Raw genomic sequence first — 17,182 nt, 5'->3', positions numbered from 1 at the left:
CACCTTGGGCAGGCAACACACAGCAGCTTGAGAAGGCACTAGAATTGGGGTCGCCAAACTTTTTCTAAAAAAGGCCAGATAGTGAACAGTTCTGTGTGAGCACTACTGTTTCAGCTATGCTATAGGGTAAGAGCAGACGCAGACTTCATCTGTAAACGAATGGGGGCAGGGCCACGCTAAAGCTGCGTTTATGGACATTGACATTTGAATTCCATATCATTTTCATTTGTCAAAATAATCTTCTTCTTCTGATTTTTTCAACCATTTAAAACTATGAAAACTTCCTTAGCTCAGAGGCTGTGCAAAAACAGGTGGCAGATCTATATAATGTTCTTTAAATGACAAAGTTAGAGAGAGAACAGATTTGTGATCGCCAGGAGTGACAGATGAGAATATGGCTCTAAAAACGTGGCATGATGGGGCGCCTGGGTGGCGCAGTCGGTTAAGCGTCCAACTTCAGCCAGGTCACGATCTCGCGGTCCGGGAGTTCGAGCCCCGCGTCAGGCTCTGGGCTGATGGCTCAGAGCCTGGAGCCTGTTTCCGATTCTGTGTCTCCCTCTCTCTCTGCCCCTCCCCCGTTCATGCTCTGTCTCTCTCTGTCCCAAAAATAAATAAAAAACGTTGAAAAAAAAATTTAAAAATGTGGCATGAGAGAGCCTGGTGGTGATGGAATAGTTCTGTGTTTTGATTGTGATGCTCTCATACAAAGCTACACACGCATTTGCACGCGTGCACACACACATGCTTATATGTATAGCTGGTGAAATATAAGCTCTGTGGCTTACACCAATGCCAATTTCCTGGTTTTGATATTGTACTGTAGTTATGTAAGATGTTAACACTGGGAGAGGCTTGGCAAAACACACACAGGCTCTGCCTGACATTTATTTGCAACTTCCTATGAATCTACAATTTTTTCAAAATAAAATATAAAACAAAACAGAACAGGGCCATAGTTTGCCAACTCCTGCCATAGAATTTTAAGATGGCTGACAAGCCCACTATACCTATGGGTCGTATTAACTTTAAAATAAGTAATATTTACTTATATAATAATGTGCTGTGTAGGAACACAGCACAGTGACAGCTCTCTTACAGGAGCTGACATTTTCTCATTTGTCTACAGTTCCCAGAGGGTTCTTCAGGAAACCTCCTTCTTGGTGACTTTAAATTCTGTGTTTCACTGCTTCACTTCCTCTTTGAGCCGAGAGGCTGAGGTTGAGAGAGACCTCAAGGAAAACGGACAGAAAGCATACTGATAATTCTGCCTCAGAAGAGGGTGGCTCTCCAGAATTCTGGCCACAAAATACCATGGGCTCGCTCATTGGGAAGTGTATTCCCCCACACCCCTTCAGCATCCCTGGATGCTGGTGTAGTATTTCCATATCTATAGCCCATTGCTTTATCCTTCAGTATGGTTAATACTGCCCCTCTGGGCCTCACTAGAAGGGTCTGTATTGAATATCTTATTGAATAAGACACCATGAAGTCCCTTTCTTAAGAGGGACAAGCTCAAATCTCTGAGACCACAAAAGAGCAGGCCAGGAAGACTACTTTTCTAGAAAACGACCACACATTGCTAAACTTGCTGAAAATTAATTCCTAATAACAAAAAGTCTATTTTTCTTTCCTCCTCTCACTTCTTAGATGTTTGCTGAATATTTATTATACGCCAGGGACTCTGCTTAGTGTTGAATGAATGGAAAACAGGAGCCCGTACTGAATGCCTTCCTCATGTCGGGGACTCTTCTAAGTGCTTCCTATATAACTACATCTTCAACTGCCAAATGAAGCAGATAATATTACTGTTTTTATGCTGAAAATGTCAGCAGTAAAGAGGATATAAGCTGCAAGTGCTTGAGGCCTCCATGCAAAGCCCCAACGTGAAGCCAACCAGGGAGAGAGCAGGGTAAGAAACAGAGACTGAGCCCTGATGACATTGTTTAAAGATCCAACACACCTGAAGCTAACCTGTCATTTCAATTACGCACATACATTCCTTTATACGTTAGCAATTTCGACCTGGGTTTGTGCCACTGGCATCTGAACGAATCCTCCTGGGAACATGGTTGTGATTCTCAAGGAACCTGGTGGTGAGGAGCAGGAGATGGACAGATATTTATAATCAGTAATGCAGGTGTGTGCAAGGTATAACAAGTGAGTGTCCAGAAGACAAAGTGAATGGTGTCACTTGGATCAACAGGAAGATCATGCGTGAGATGTTATGTTTGAGCCAGGCCTCCTGTGGGAGTAGAGTCTGCAGTTGGACAAATCAAGAGTCTTAGAAAAAGGGAGCAGAGGCAAGAGGGAAATTTTGGTAAGAGGAAGCTGCATGTACAAAGATATGGTAGATTTCACATATTCTACTCTGGAAACTGATCAGAATTTACCGAGTGGGCCAATAGGTATTGCAGATTAAGGGTTTGTCAGCGGCCATTACCCTGAGAGCTTTCAAACTCTTGTGAAGGGGTTTAGATTGTATTTGGTGGCAGATAGAGACCCACTGAACCATTCAGTGAGACTGAGCAAGACACCTCCCACAGGCCTGGCTCATGGGAGGGACCCAAGACACGGAGGCCCTGTACGTCCAAGGGTCTATAAGAGATGGGTGGCGTTAGAAGGAGCACATTGTAAAGATCACTGCCCATTTGGAAAGTAATGGGGAGGGAGCCCCATCGCAAGGAAGATCGTGGGGGCCCAGGTGGAAGGTGGAGCCTTGCTAAGCCTCACCGCCTGGAGATGAGAGAATCGGGCTGGGGTGAGGAAGATCTAGGACGTAGAACTGAAGGACTCGGGACAAATAGGATTTAGGGACTGAGGGTAAGCTGCAGGTCTAAGTGACCCCCAGGCTGCTGTCTTGGATGACTGACTTCGTGCCATTGCCAACTTCTGAGCTATGGAATGAAGGAGGGTAAGCGCATTTGCAGACAGGCAACAGGGGAAAAGATAATGAGGTCAGGTTTTAACAAGGGGAGGCGGGATGTCAGGCAGACGGTTTTCTATACATATAGGTCGAGATGTTGAGAAGGGGACTAGGCTGGTAATACACTTGGAAGTGACTGGCATACGTCTCAGTGTTTCTCAGCTCTGGCAGAACCTTAGTATCACCTAGGGAGCTTTCAAATATACTGAGGCCTGGGACCCCCGAGTGGGATCTTCTTTGCCGCTGACATTCGTAGCAACAGGCTAGCAACAGTAGCAGCCCCCTTGTTGAAGGACAGCTGAATCCTTGCCTGTAGAGACCGATCTGATTGGTTAGGGGAAGGGTTCCCAGGCTGGGTGGGCATCATGGGTGTACCACCTGTGCAGTCACACAGGGCCCTGTGCTTCTGATCTTCCTGCTTGTTTCAATTCTCTGCTAGCATCATCTTAAAGTCTTCATCATTTCTGAAACAAGGGACCTTACATCATTTTAATTTTGCCCTGGGGCCTCCAACTTATGTAGGCCATTCTGGGCCCAAGCATGGGTATTTTCAAACACTCGCCAGGTGATTGTAATATGCAGCTGAGTAGCACAGGGACAGAACAGCTTAGCCCAGGAAACATGGAATGGGAAGTTTGTGGATGGAGCCCGCAGAAACATTCACATTCTATGGGGGGATGGAAGAAGGGGTTCAGGCAGGAGAAACAAAATAAAAAACAACAACAACAACAACAAATCAGAGAACTAGGGAAGCAATAGGAAAGCTGGAGACCTCAAAGCCAAGACAAGGGAGGGTGGTCAGCACATTTATAATACTGCAGCTCTATGTTAACTAACTTGGATTTAAATTAAATAAATACATAAAAATAAATACAGCTTTGTGGTTTTGGTAGGACTATATTTCACTTTAACCATTGAAAATTTAGCCTCTAAATTGAGTTGAGCTGTAAGTATAAAATACACACCAGATTTCAAAGATTTAGTTAAAAAAATGTGAAATACTTCACTAATAACCTTTGTATTGATTACATATTGAAATATTAATGTTGTAGATATACTGGGTTAAGTAAAAGGGATTATTAAAATTAAAAAAAAAACAAAGGTGGGGGGGGTGCCTGGGTGGCTCAGTCAGTTAAGTTTCTGACTCTTGGTTTCAGCCCAGGTCACGATCTCGTGGTTCGTGGGTTGGAGCCCTGCATCTGGCTCTATGCTGACAGTGCAGAGCCTGCTTGGAATTCTCTCTCTCCCTCTCTCTCTGCCCATGCCCTGCTCACACGCTTGTTCTCTTTGTCTCTCAAAAATAAAGATTAAAAATTTTTTAATTAAAAAATAAAATAGTGCAGAGAGATAAACAGCTAGGTGTCTAGGATGACACTTATTAGCTCAGCCAGACTAGTAAGCCAACACAAGATTGAAGGTGAACAAGTTAAAAACAGGACAGCAGAGTTCCAAAGAGCTCGGCCATGAAGGAAGGGGAAGAAAAAGGGCTGTGACTAAAGGAAGACAGTAATTGTTACTTTTTTTTTTTTAAGTCTAACACATGTTAATATTGTTGGGAGGAAAGCAATGGGAAACGCGGGCATGAGGGTAAGTAATGGGAGGGTGACCAAGCAGATGTTGGGCAATTGGGTTCAAGAATTCAAGTTCTGTGAGGATGGACTGCTGACCCATTCGTACCATCTTTGTGTCTGCGAGAGGCCGTGGCATGTGACAGGTGCTCACACCCTCAGATGTGGTCAGCAGCCAGAATGGACTAGAGGGCAGTGGTAATTCGAGGCTGGAACCAGAGTGGGTCACTCGCTAGGAGGGGTGGGTCGCAGTACCTCTGTTCTGCACCTTTTCCACCACTTTGCTGTGGGCGTCTTTTATCTGCTGCGGGTTGGTGATGTCCATCTGGAGCACGGAGACGCGCTCGGAGCAGGTTCTTCGCAGTTCCTCTGCTCCTGGTCCCTTTTCATTCAGAACTCCGACAAATACCGTGAAGCCAAGCTCATCCAGATATTTGGACAGGGCATGGCCAAATCCAGAATCACCACCTGCAAGGGATGAAGGCAAGACAAAGTGGGCTCAGACTCAGGTGGCAGGAGAAGTCACTTAATGAGGAAAACATTCCATGCTAGGTATGATTGTCCACGTTTTCTGGAGAGGGTGGCACTTGAGGAAGTTTCTTTATCTGCTAAGTGGAAAAATGCACAGACAAGCCAAAACAGATGCATTTCTCTGTATAAAAAGAAGAAAAGTTAGGTAAAATTTGGAGTGGGGGCTTAAGTGAAAGGGGAATTTCTGACGGAGGGATGGTCCAGGAGTGGCTGGTGGCCACATAACTTAGGAGGGAAAATAAAGACACATCATGGAAATTTTTCTATTAATCTCTGTTGTGTCATATTTGATGTAGCTTCCATCACTCCATAAAATCTTCAGTGAATAATTCATTACAAACTAATACCTTAGGGTCGGTTTTGGGTTTTAGAGATGTAACAAAATGTCAGATCCTGCGTCCCTGTGGACAGAAGTCAGGAACAAGAAGCTTCCCAGTCCCTTCTAGGTTATGAAAGATGATGGCTCATAGCCATCTGCACTGCTCATCTCCTCAGAACTTTTTCCCCCATGATGGCCTTCTCCCAAGTTGTTGAATAGACATCAACCCTAGAAGGATACGTGCAACAGAAACCAGATAGAAGGCCCTAAGTGCATCACTTTGTGGAAATAAATGGGTGACAAATAATATGGAAAATGCCCCTCATACTTTGAGGTGGGAGTTTATCCAAACCAGTCTGCAGGATATTATGGACCCTTGAAAAATGGTTTTATGCCCACAAGTGATAGATATCTGAAGGTCTGAATGAAGGCAACATGCACATAAAATCACCTGTTGGGCCACAGCAGAATAAACACCCAACAGTCAGTGTGCCTCCAGAACTCTAAAGGTGAGACATAGTCTTCACACTGACTGGGTCAGGTGATCTTTCCTGTAAACCTTGAGGGATCCCTCTTATCAGCAGTCAGGGGCTATAGTCAGGCATCTACCTAAGAACTGGAAAATATGAGAAATCAGAGAGCACGCTGACAGTTAACTCAAGGATCAATGTGTCAGTGACCGGAAAAGACATCTTACTTCCAAGCTAACAAAACCTTCCTGGAATCTGAACAGAAGTGTCACTGTCCCTAAGAAGAGGATGATCACCATTAGACGGTGAAGGACAAACTCAACACCAAAAAAAAAAAAAAAAAAAAAAAAAAATCAAACAATCTAATTCAAAAATGGGCTGAGGCACTGAATAGACATTTTCCCAAAGAAGACATACAAATGGCCAACATACACATGAGAAGATGTTCAGTATCACTAAGTGCCAGGGAAATGCAAGTCAAAAGCACCATGAGATATCCTCTCACACCAGTTAAAATGGCTACAATCAAAATGACAAGAAGTAAGTGTTGGCGAGGATGTGGAGAAGAAGGAACACTTGTGAACTGTTGTCATGAACGCAAACTGGTGCAGCCACTGTGGAAAACAGCATGGAGGTTGCTCAAAACATTAAAAATAGAAATACCATATGATGCAGTAATTCCACTATTGGGTTTTTACCCAAAGAAAACAAAAACACTACTTTGTAAGGATACGTGGATCCTTATTTTTATTGCAGCATTGTTTATAACAGCCAAGAAATGGAAGCTACTTAAGTGTCCATCAATAGATTAACGGATAAGGAAAATGTGTTTTATACACACACACACACACACACACACACACAAGAATATTATACAGTCCTAAAAAAAAGAATGAAATCCTGCCATTTGAGACAATACGGATGGACCTAGAAGGTATGATGCCCAGTGAAATCAGTCACACTAAGAAAGACAAATACCATGTAATTTCACTCCTAAGTGAGACCTAAAAAACCAAACAAATGAATAAACTAACAAAAGGCAGAATCAGACCTATAAATACAGAGAACAAACTGATGGTTGTCAGAGGGGCGGGGGGTGGTGGGTTGGACAAAATGGGTGAATGTAGCATTTTGCTTAACAAAACATCTTGGAGTGCTGCCTGGGTGGCTCAGTCGGTTGAGCGTCCAACTTCGACTCAGGTCACGATCTCATGGTTTGTGGGTTTGAGCCCCACGTCGGGCTCTGTGCTGACAGCTCAGAGCCTGGAGCCTGCTTCGGATTCTGTCTTCCTCTCTCTGCCCCTCCCCCGTTAGCGCTCTGTATCTCTCTGTCTCTCAAAAGTAAATAAAAATATTTTTAAAAAGTATCTTGGAGGAATATCCATGTCAGTTGATATAGCTCTACCCCATCTTTTAAAATTGCTGTGTCATGGGGCTCCTGGGTGGCGCAGTCGGTTAAGCGTCCGACCTCAGCCAGGTCACGATCTCGCGGTCCGTGAGTTCGAGCCCCGCGTTGGGCTCTGGGCTGATGGCTTAGAGCCTGGAGCCTGTTTCCGATTCTGTGTCTCCCTCTCTCTCTCTGCCCCTCGCCCGTTCATGTTCTATCTCTCTCTGTCCCAAAAATAAATAAACGTTGAAAAAAATTTTTTTTAAAATAAAATAAAATTGCTGTGTCATATTCCATCATAAGCACCAAAAGTTATAGAATCATTTTCCTATTCATGGACATTTAGGTTAATTCCTTCTTTTGCTCTCATGTACAGTGCTGGAAAGAGCATCACTTATGTGTCTCTGAATGTATGTATTTGTTCTCTAGGACAGACACTGAGACTTTCTGGGTCAAAGATAGACAACGTTTAAAATGGTCATAGATTTTAGTCCTTCACATTTATCAGCAAGGCATGTGAATGCCTGTTTTTCTGTCCTTTTGTCTTATTTATTTATTTGTTTCTTTGTTTATTTATTTATTGCCTGAGTATGGCTCACACAATGTGACATTAGTTTCCGAAGTGCAAATTAGCGATCTGACAAGTTTACACGTTATATTGTGTTCAGCACAAGTGTAGCTACTATCTGTCCCCATACATCACTCTTACAATACTATGACTATATTCCCCATGCTGTCCCTTTCATCCCTGTGACTTATTTATTCGTTGCATAACTGGAAGCCTGTATCTCTCACTGCTCTTCACCCATTTTGCCCAGCCCCTAGCCCCCTCCCCCTAGCAACCGCTACTTTGTTCTCTATTTATGGATCTGTTTCTGATTTTTTTTATTTGTTTTGTTTTAGATTCCACATACAAGTAAAATCATACAGTATTTATCTTCCTGACTTTTTTCACTTAGGATAATACCTTTAGGTCCATCCATGTTGTTGCAAATGGCAAGGTCTCATTCTTTTTTTATGGCTGAATAATATTCTGTGTGTGTGTGTGTGTGTGTGTGTGTACGCATGTGCACCACATCTTCTTTATTCATTCATCTATTTTTTTAAATATTTTTAATGTCTTTATTTTTGAGACAGAGAGACAAAGCACAAGTGGAGGGGGAGAAAGAGAGTGAGAGACACAGAATCTGAAGCAGGCTCCAGTCTCTGAGCTCTCAGCAAAGAGCATGATGCGGGGCTCGAACTCATAAGCAGTGAGATCATGACCTGAGCCCAAGTCGGATGCTTAACCAACTGAACCACCTGGGCACCCCTCTCCTTTCATCTGTCAGCGGACACTTGGGTTGCTTCCATGTATCGACTACTATAAATAATGCTGATTGCATTTAACTTTTGCTTCTTGTATGTCCATGTGCATCTATGCTCAGGAGACAGGCCTCTGTGTAAGCGTCACCACCAGGGCCTGCCCAGAGGAAGAGATAGTAACAATGGAGACAGATAGAAGCATCTGAGCCAGGTGACAGATGTCCATCTTGGTGTAAATGAGCACATTAGAATTATGGCTCTTCAACATGTAATAATATATGTGTGTACCAGTTTTGTGAGCCCAGTGAATGTGGCTTTGCCCTGCAGCTGGACAAATTCAACTTCTCAGTCAACTATGCTGGAACTAGCTCCTGGACAGTGCCAAGTGCCACAGATAGGTGCCAAGCACGCAAATCCCTACACCACCCCGGAAACCCCACATGTCACTGGTGACCAGTACTGTCTTGCAAAATTATTCTCCAAATGTCAACAGGTGAGATTACCTTTCCCATTCTACACATGGGAAAACTGAAAAGGAGAGGGGCCAGCATTACAGAGATAGTAGGGATAGACTTAGACTCTCTGCCGGGGCCTAGATCCAAGCCCATGCCTCTTCGTTATCCTGGACCAGCCACCTTCTCCTGTATCTGTTTAAGAAGAGAGGGGAAGTGTGGGGAAGCCAAGTCCAGAATGGTCCTCGTGTGATCCAGCAAGGAAGGGTATGATCAACCTGCAAGTAACTAACTTAGAACCCGATTGGCACGAAGAATGGGTCTGGAGCTGGGTTACACCTGCTCTGGCGGGCAAGGCCATGTGTCCACGGAGGGCCCCTCCCATTTGTGATACACCAAACCCCGTGCTTCTGCCTCATGGTCGACGCAGCTGGGCATATTGAGGCCATGAATTTTCGAGCTTCCAGTTCTCCTGACAGGTTTCTGTCATATTAGGATGTCAGCATGTTCCTTCCCTGCACAGAAAGAATCGTTCTGCAGTGCAGAGATGAAAGCCGTGGCCCCGGGTTCCATGCAGCAAAGAAACACCCAGCCAGGGCATGTGCAGAGGAGGGTGAGAAAGGTTGTCCACCCAAAAGTCTACCAACAGACGGATACATAAACACAACATGGTGTATCCATCCAATGAAATATGATTCAGCCATAGAAGGAAATAAAGTTCTGTTACACACTATAGCAATGGTGAATCTTGAAAACTTTATGCTAAGTGAGAGAAGAAAGAGATGTGTTGATCCTGACTACATGTTCTCTGAGTAGAGAACAATCTGGAAGATATTTTTGAAAGTAGCGTCTTTTTAAAAAATTTTAATTTATTAAGTAGGCTCCATGCCCAATGTGGAGCTTGAACTCACGACCCTGAGATCAAGAGTCACATGCTCTACTGATGGATGGAGCCAGCCACGCACCCCCTGAAGGTCGTAACTTTGACTAGCTTCCTGAATCCAGGACCTAACTCTCTAGAAAGTTCCTAGGAAGAGCCTGGCATGTGGAAGATACAGGCAAACTTCAGAGATTTTGCGGGTTCAGTTCCAGACTGCCACAATAAAGCAAGTCAAATGAATGTTTTGGTTCCCCAGCATATATAAAAGTTATGTTTACACTATACTGTAGCCTATTAAATGTACAATAGCATTAGGCCTAAAAAACAATGTACATACCTTAATTAAAAAATACTTTATTGTTGGGGCACCTGGGTGGCTCAGTCAGTTAAGTATCAACTCTTGATTTTGGCTCACGTCATGATCTCACAGTTCGTGAGTGATTCAAGCCCCGCATTGGGCTCTGTGCTGATAGCGTGGAGCCTGCCTGGGATTCTCTCTCTCCCACTCTCTCTGTCACTCCCCTGGTCGCTCTCTCTCTCTCGTTCTCCGTCTCAAAATTAAATAAATAAATGTTAAAAATAATATATTTAAGAAATACTTTATTGCTAAAAAATGCTAACCATCATCTGGGCTTTTTGCTGGTGGAGGGTCTTGCCTGGATGCTGACAGCTGCTCACCAAGTGGAGTGGTGGTTGCTGAAGGTTGGGGTGGCGGTGGCAGTTTCTTAAGACAACGGTAAAGCTTGCCACATCGATTGACTCTTCCTTTAGAGAGTGATTTCTCTGTTTCATGTGATGTTGTGTGATAGCATTTTACCCACAGGAGATCTTTTTTCAAATTGGAGTTAATTCTTCTCAAATCCTGCTGCTGCTTTGACAACTCAGTTTATCTGCTAAATCCTCTCTTGTCATTTCAATCATCTTCACCAGGAGTGGAAACCACTTTCACAAAGGCCACTACTTTCTTTGGTCATCCATAAGATGCAACTTCTCATGCATTAAAAGTTTTATCATGAGAAGGCAGCAATTCAGTCCCACCTTTAGGCTCCACGTGTTGTTGTTTTTTTTTTAATGTTTATTTATTTTTGAGAGAAAGAGAAAGCACAAGCCAGGGAGGGGCAGAGAGAGGGGGAGACAGAGGATCCAAAGTGGGCTATGCACTGACAGCAGTGAGTCTGATGACAGCAGTGGGGTTCGAACTCACGAACGGCGAGATCATGACCTGAGCCAAAGCTAGACGTTCAACCGATTGAGCCACCCAGATGTCCCAGGCTCCACTGTTAATTCTGGTTCTCCTGCTATTTCCACTACATCTGTGGTGACTTCCTCCACTCGAGTCTGGACAGCCTCAAAGTCATCCATCCATAAGGGTTGGAATCAACTTCTTCCAGACTCTTGTTAATGCTGATATTTTCACCTCTTCCCATGAATCACAAATGTCCTTAACAGCATCTAGAATGGTGAATCCTTTCCAGAAGGTTTCCAATTGACTTTGCCCAGATGCATCGGAGGAATCACTTTTTATGGCATCTCTAGCCTTACAAAATGTATTTCTTAAATAATAAGACTTGAAATTCAAAATTACTTCTCTATCCACGGGCTGCAGAATGGATGTTACGTTAGCAGGCATGAAGACAACATTCATCTCATTGTACCACCCCCATCAGCACCCTTGGGTGACTAGATGCATTGTCAGTGAGCACTGATATTTTGAAAGAAATTTTTTTTTTCCCCTGAGCAGTGAGTCTCAATACTGGGCTTAAAATATTAGGCAAACAGATGTGCTGTCGGCCAGGCTTTGTTGTTCCATTCACAGAGCACAAGTAGAGCAGGTTTAGCATAACTCTTAAGGGCTCAAGCCTTTTCAGAGTGGTGAGTGAGCACTGGCTTCAATTCAAAGTCACCAGCTACATTAGCCCCTACGAAGAGAATGAGCCCCTTCTTTGAACCTCTGAAGCCAGGCATTGATTTCTCTTCTCTAGCTTTGAACGTCTTGTTGTTGAGTGAAAATCTATTGGTCAGTGTAGCCATTTTCACTATTTCAGTATTCAGTATTTCACTTCTAAATACTTTGCTGCAGCTTCTGCAACAGCACCTGCTGCTTCACCTTGGACTTTGAGGTTAGGACGACAGCCTCTTTCCTTTGCGCCTCACAAACCAGTATCTGCCAATTTCAAGCTTTTCTTGTGCAGCTTCTTCGCCTCTCAGCCTCCATGGAACTGGAGAGAGTTAGCACTTTGCTCTGGATTAGGCTTTGGCTTAAGAGAATGTTTGCTCTTCTATCCAGACCGCTGAAACCTTCTCCACATCAGCAGTAAGGCCTCTCGCTCTCTTTGCATTTGCGTGTCCGCTGGAGGAGCCCTTTTGATTTCCTTCGGGAACTTTCCCTTTGCACTCACAGCTTGGCTAAATGACGCAAGAGGCCTGGCTCCGGCCTATCTCCGCTTTCAACATGCCCTCCTCCCTGAGCGTAGTCACTTCTAGCTTTTGACTTAAAGTGAGAGACAAGGGACTCTTCCTGTCACTTGCACCCTTAGAGGCCAGAGTATGGTTCCTAACTGGCCTAATTTCAATACTGCTGAGTCTCAGGGAACAGGGAGGCCCGAGGGCAGAGGGAGACGAGGGAAGGGCTGATTAAGTTTGCTATCTTCTATGGGCACGCTTCATGGCGCCCCAAAACAATGACAATAGTAACGTCACAGATCACTGATCACAGGTCACCATCACAAATATAATAGTAAAGAAAAAGTTCGGAATACTGTGAAAATTACCAGAATGTGTCACACAGACATGAAGTGAGCAGATGCTGTTGGAAAAATGGCGTCAATAGACTTGCTCAACACAGGGTTGCCACAAACCTTCAGTCTGTAAAAATCGCATTGTCTGTGAAGCACAACAAAGCCAAGTGAGGTCAAAGGAGGCGTGTCTGTGCTGGAGGCAAATGGAGTGATGGCGTGTTGAACTTTGCCAGGCCCTGTGATTCTGGAAAACAGCAAACAGAATCGCCCCCTCTCTTTGTTTCTTAGGAGACAGCTTAGTGCAAAGAGGTCACCTGCCCCCTGTGACCTGGGTAACACTCATGGATGCTCCCCTGGCTTACCTGTGACAGGGCCAGACCCAGGCCCTCCATTGCTTCATAAATAATTAGCTGGATGGCCTGTCACCAGCGAATCATTGGAAAAAAGTGCTTGTTAACCAACCTTTGGTGCAGATTCTCTTCTTTCCCTGGGCCCTGGCCCACCCCCAGCCTGACCCAGTAGGCAGCCACTCCTGAGAATAGGCTGGTCTCAGGAGAAAACCTCCTTTCATCTACTGTCTGGTCACAGCCTGCCTGCCCATGCAATGCCCCTCACCTGGAGCCATCTGCACGTGTTTACTGCCCCCTCTAAAAGCAACATTCTGTTTTTGGTCCAACCCTTGAGATACTTGCAGACCTATGGTCAGAGTATTCCCCATACGACACCCGTCCTATCCCCCTGCAATAACCCTTTCAAATAAAACCTCTCCTTAGTAAATCGGGATTTGTTTTTATTTGACGGTGAATTAACAAAGCCAAAGTTCATAGAAGGCCATCTGCTTATCCTTATCTGTAAGAAGGCACAGCACAGAGGCCTGGGTGTGAGCCTTGGTCCCACCATCCCTACCTATGCAACCCTGGTCAAGTTATTTAACTTCCCTGTGTCTCCGTTTCCACATCTGTAAAGTGGACTTACTAATGATACCTAAACCAGTTAATATTTGTGATGTGTTTAGCAGTGCCTGTTCCCAGTAATAATTATATAGATTAAAAAAAAATAAAGCTGTGATCCTTCCTGATTTTCAGGCCTTTGCATGCACAAATTGGTAGACGAAGAATTTGTGTCTAGTGAGGATCAATTCAACATCTCAGTTAAGATGCATGCTGCCTGAATCTGCGTCTTCCACACATGAGTTTTGGAGAATGTTCTGTGTAGTTGTGTGGACCCTCTATTTCTTCATCTGGGAAGTGGGGTTATGACAGTACCTCCCTCCTAGGCTGATGTTGGGAGGTAACACACAGTAGATGTTTTACACAAGACCCCACATGTTGTAAGCAGCTCTTACTGGTATCGTGGCTCTAACCAGGACATCGTTTGTGATTTACAGTGTTAAAGATCAGGCTGTGCTAGCCCTGAGCCTATGCAAGTGTCAGCGCACCTTGGGAAAGAAAGCCACTCCCTGTTGAGAATCCTTGTGTACTCTGGAAACCCCAAGACAAGGCTGGGGCCTTGGGGAAAAGGCAAGTGTCTCATAAGGGCTCTCTAATGGTAATCCCTGAAAATAACCACACCCTGCATGGATTGCGTGTTCACCAAGTTCCTGCCAGCCTCTCACATACTAACTCATTACATGCTCCCAACCACTCTGAAAGGTAAGTCATTTTACTACCATCAGTTACAGAGGAGGAAACTGAGACACAAAAAGAGTTAAATCGTTCAGCTGGGACATGGCAGGGTTAGGTTGGAACCCAAGCAGGGTCCAGGATCTAAACAGCTGGGATATAAAATATTCAATTCTTTGGAGCACCTGGCTGGCTCAGTTGGCAGAGCACATGACTTTTGATCTCAGGGTCATGAGTTCAATCCCCATGTCAGGTGTAGAGATTGCTTAAAATAAATAAATAAAATCTTTAAAAATATTCCATTCTTTTAGCGCATAGGATTTAGCACAAAGAAGATGGTCAGTAAAAAGCATGTGTTGACTAAATGGGCATTTAAGAAGGCATTGGAATATGAATGCTTTCAGAACAGAGAATCCTGTCACTCATGTTGATAGTACCTGACTCAAAGTAAGTACTCAACAAAACATTTGTTGAGTTGGACATCCATCCCTGGTAGAGGGTGGATGACATGCTGGAGTTGGGTTTAAGCTATGCCCTTTGAGATCATTCTATCTCTAGTAGCCTAGAAATATATCAACTTGGAGCAAGTAATGAGCATTTAAACGAAATCTGTGCAAGACAGGAGTGAGTTTGAAATATGGATTCATTCTAAAAATATTAATAAAGTCTCCCTTTATGTGCAAAATGGAAACAGTATGAATCCCTTTAATTCAAAAGAGTTAACAATTGTGTAGTCTCAAAGCTGGTGGGCTCATGGGAGCTAGATTTATGCCATTGCTACTCGAGAGTGCTGGATTAGCTGGTAAACAGAAATAGTCCAACGTTTGTTCAAATCTTAAATTAGGTAAATTGTGAAGTTCAGAAGTTCTTTAGGACCATGTCCCTTGAATGTAACACACCACCCTGTAAAGGTGAGACTGCGTGTGCTCTTGGATACAAGCTAGTCCCTTGGAAGTGACATTCAAGTCTTTTTTTTTTCCTTTAGTTCTTTTAATGTCCGTTTATTTTTGAGGGAGAGAACATGAGCTGGGGAGGGGCACAGAGAGAGAGAGACAGAGGGAGAGAGAGGGAGACACAGAATCCGAAGCAGGCTCCAGGCTCTGAGCTGTCAGCACAGAGCCTGATGCGGGGCTCAAACCCACTGACCGTGAGATCATGACCTGAGCCGAGGTTGGACGCTTAACCGACTGTGCCATGCAGGTGCCCCCCCTTGGAAGCTACATTCAGAAAGAGGGACGAAGAGGGAAGAATGTGTAAGCCTGTAAATTTCTAGTCATTATCCAAACATCCTACAAGTAATGAAACTTTAAGATCAACAACGGGGGGGCGCCTGGGTGGCTCAGTCGGTTAGGCGTCCGACCTCGGCTCAGGTCATGATCTCACGGTCGGTGAGTTCGAGCCCCACATCGGGCTCTGTGGTGACAGCTCAGAGCCTGGAACCTGCTTCGGATTCTGTGTCTCCTTTCATCTCTGCCCCTCCCCACCTTGTGCTCTGTCTCTCTCTGTCTCTCAAAAATAAATAAATGTAAAAAAAAAATTTTTTTAATCAACAATGGGGAAGTAAAAGAAGAAATCCCTATTTATCTTACCAATGTAGCACAACTTTTTTTTTTTTAATTTTTTTTTCAACGTTTTTATTTATTTTTGGGACAGAGAGAGACAGAGCATGAACGGGGGAGGGGCAGAGAGAGAGGGAGACACAGAATCAGAAACAGGCTCCAGGCTCTGAGCCATCAGCCCAGAGCCTGACGCGGGGCTCGAACTCACGGACCGCGAGATCGTGACCTGGCTGAAGTTGGACGCTTAACCGACTGCACCACCCAGGCGCCCCTAGCACAACTTTTATAGGCTTCATGTTTTTTCTTCTAGACTTCTTTCTGCACATTGTTCTTTAACAATTCCAGTTATAGCACACATATAATTTGACAACTAATTTTTAAATTAATATTAGGTAAACCATTTTTATACATTTCTACGTTGTCTTCAAAACCACAAACCATTATTTTTCATAATGAGATGAAATTCTCCCTATTAAAATGCAACAGAGAGGGATGCCTGGGTAGCTGAGTCAGTTAAGCTTCTGACTCTTGGTTTCGGCTTAGGTCATGATCTCCTGGTTCATGGGTTCGAACCCTTCATCAGGCTCTGTGCTGGCAGTGTGGAGCCTGCTTGGAATTCTCTCTCTCCCTCTCTCTCTATCCCTGCCCCTCCCCCACTTGCGCTGTCTCTGTCTCTCTCAAAATAAATAAACTTTAAAAACTAAAAATAGGGATGCCTGGGTGGCTCAGTCAATTAAGCATCCAACTTCTGCTCAGATCATGATCTCACATTTCATGAGTTCGAGCTCTGTGTTGGGCTCTGTGCTGACAGCTCAGAGCCTGGAGCCTGCTTCGGATTCTGTGACTTCCTCTCTCTCTGCCCCTCCCCTGCTCGTACTCTGTCTGTCTCTGTCTCTCAAAAAACAATAAAAAAATTTTTAATAAAAAATTAATTAATTAATTAATTTAACAAATGCAGCATGGAGAAATGGTCTGAGCCTGGATTCTGGAGCTAGGAGACTTGAGTTCAAATCCTGGCTCTGCCACTTACCAAAGTCACTCATGTGACTTTGGCCCATCAACCCCTCTGTGCCTCAGTTTCCTCATCTGTAATGTAGGGCGATACTAGCACCTGCTTCCTAGGGTTGTTAGAAGGATTAAAATGGTTTGATTAATTAAAGTAATTGGCACAAGGCTTGGCACAGGGCATTTACTATTCAGGTGTTTGTTAAGTAAATGGCAGCTGTGTTCTTCAACCCTGCTACTACTTTCATTGGCTGCTTCTAGTTCCTGGGAGCAAAAGAATTGTCAGTTCAGTTCTTATCTTGGGTCATCGGCTCTACTTTCTTCCAGTGGTCCCATCTCTCCCACACCCTGTCCCTAAGGCCCCTCCAAGTCCTCCCGTTGCCAGTGATCTCTTGGACCAACAGCAGCCACAAGCAGGGCTTC

General features: G+C 44.3%; 1 protein-coding gene across 2 annotated transcripts in view; it reads right to left on the bottom strand.

Moving 5' to 3' along the window:
* Window positions 1-17,182, bottom strand: part of HSD17B2 (hydroxysteroid 17-beta dehydrogenase 2) — a 93,181-nt gene that overhangs the window by 37,080 nt on the left and 38,919 nt on the right. For both annotated transcript variants that reach the window (XM_043599758.1, XM_043599759.1), the window contains exon 2: window positions 4,747-4,959. In XM_043599758.1, the coding sequence (XP_043455693.1) occupies window positions 4,747-4,959 (213 nt within the window). The remainder of the gene's footprint in view (window positions 1-4,746; window positions 4,960-17,182) is intronic.

Source organism: Prionailurus bengalensis, chromosome E2 (genome assembly GCF_016509475.1).
Source record: "Prionailurus bengalensis isolate Pbe53 chromosome E2, Fcat_Pben_1.1_paternal_pri, whole genome shotgun sequence".
Taxonomy (NCBI): Eukaryota; Metazoa; Chordata; class Mammalia; order Carnivora; family Felidae; genus Prionailurus; species Prionailurus bengalensis.
Note: the sequence above shows the minus strand (reverse complement) of the source record. Positions and strands in the feature narration are given on the sequence as shown.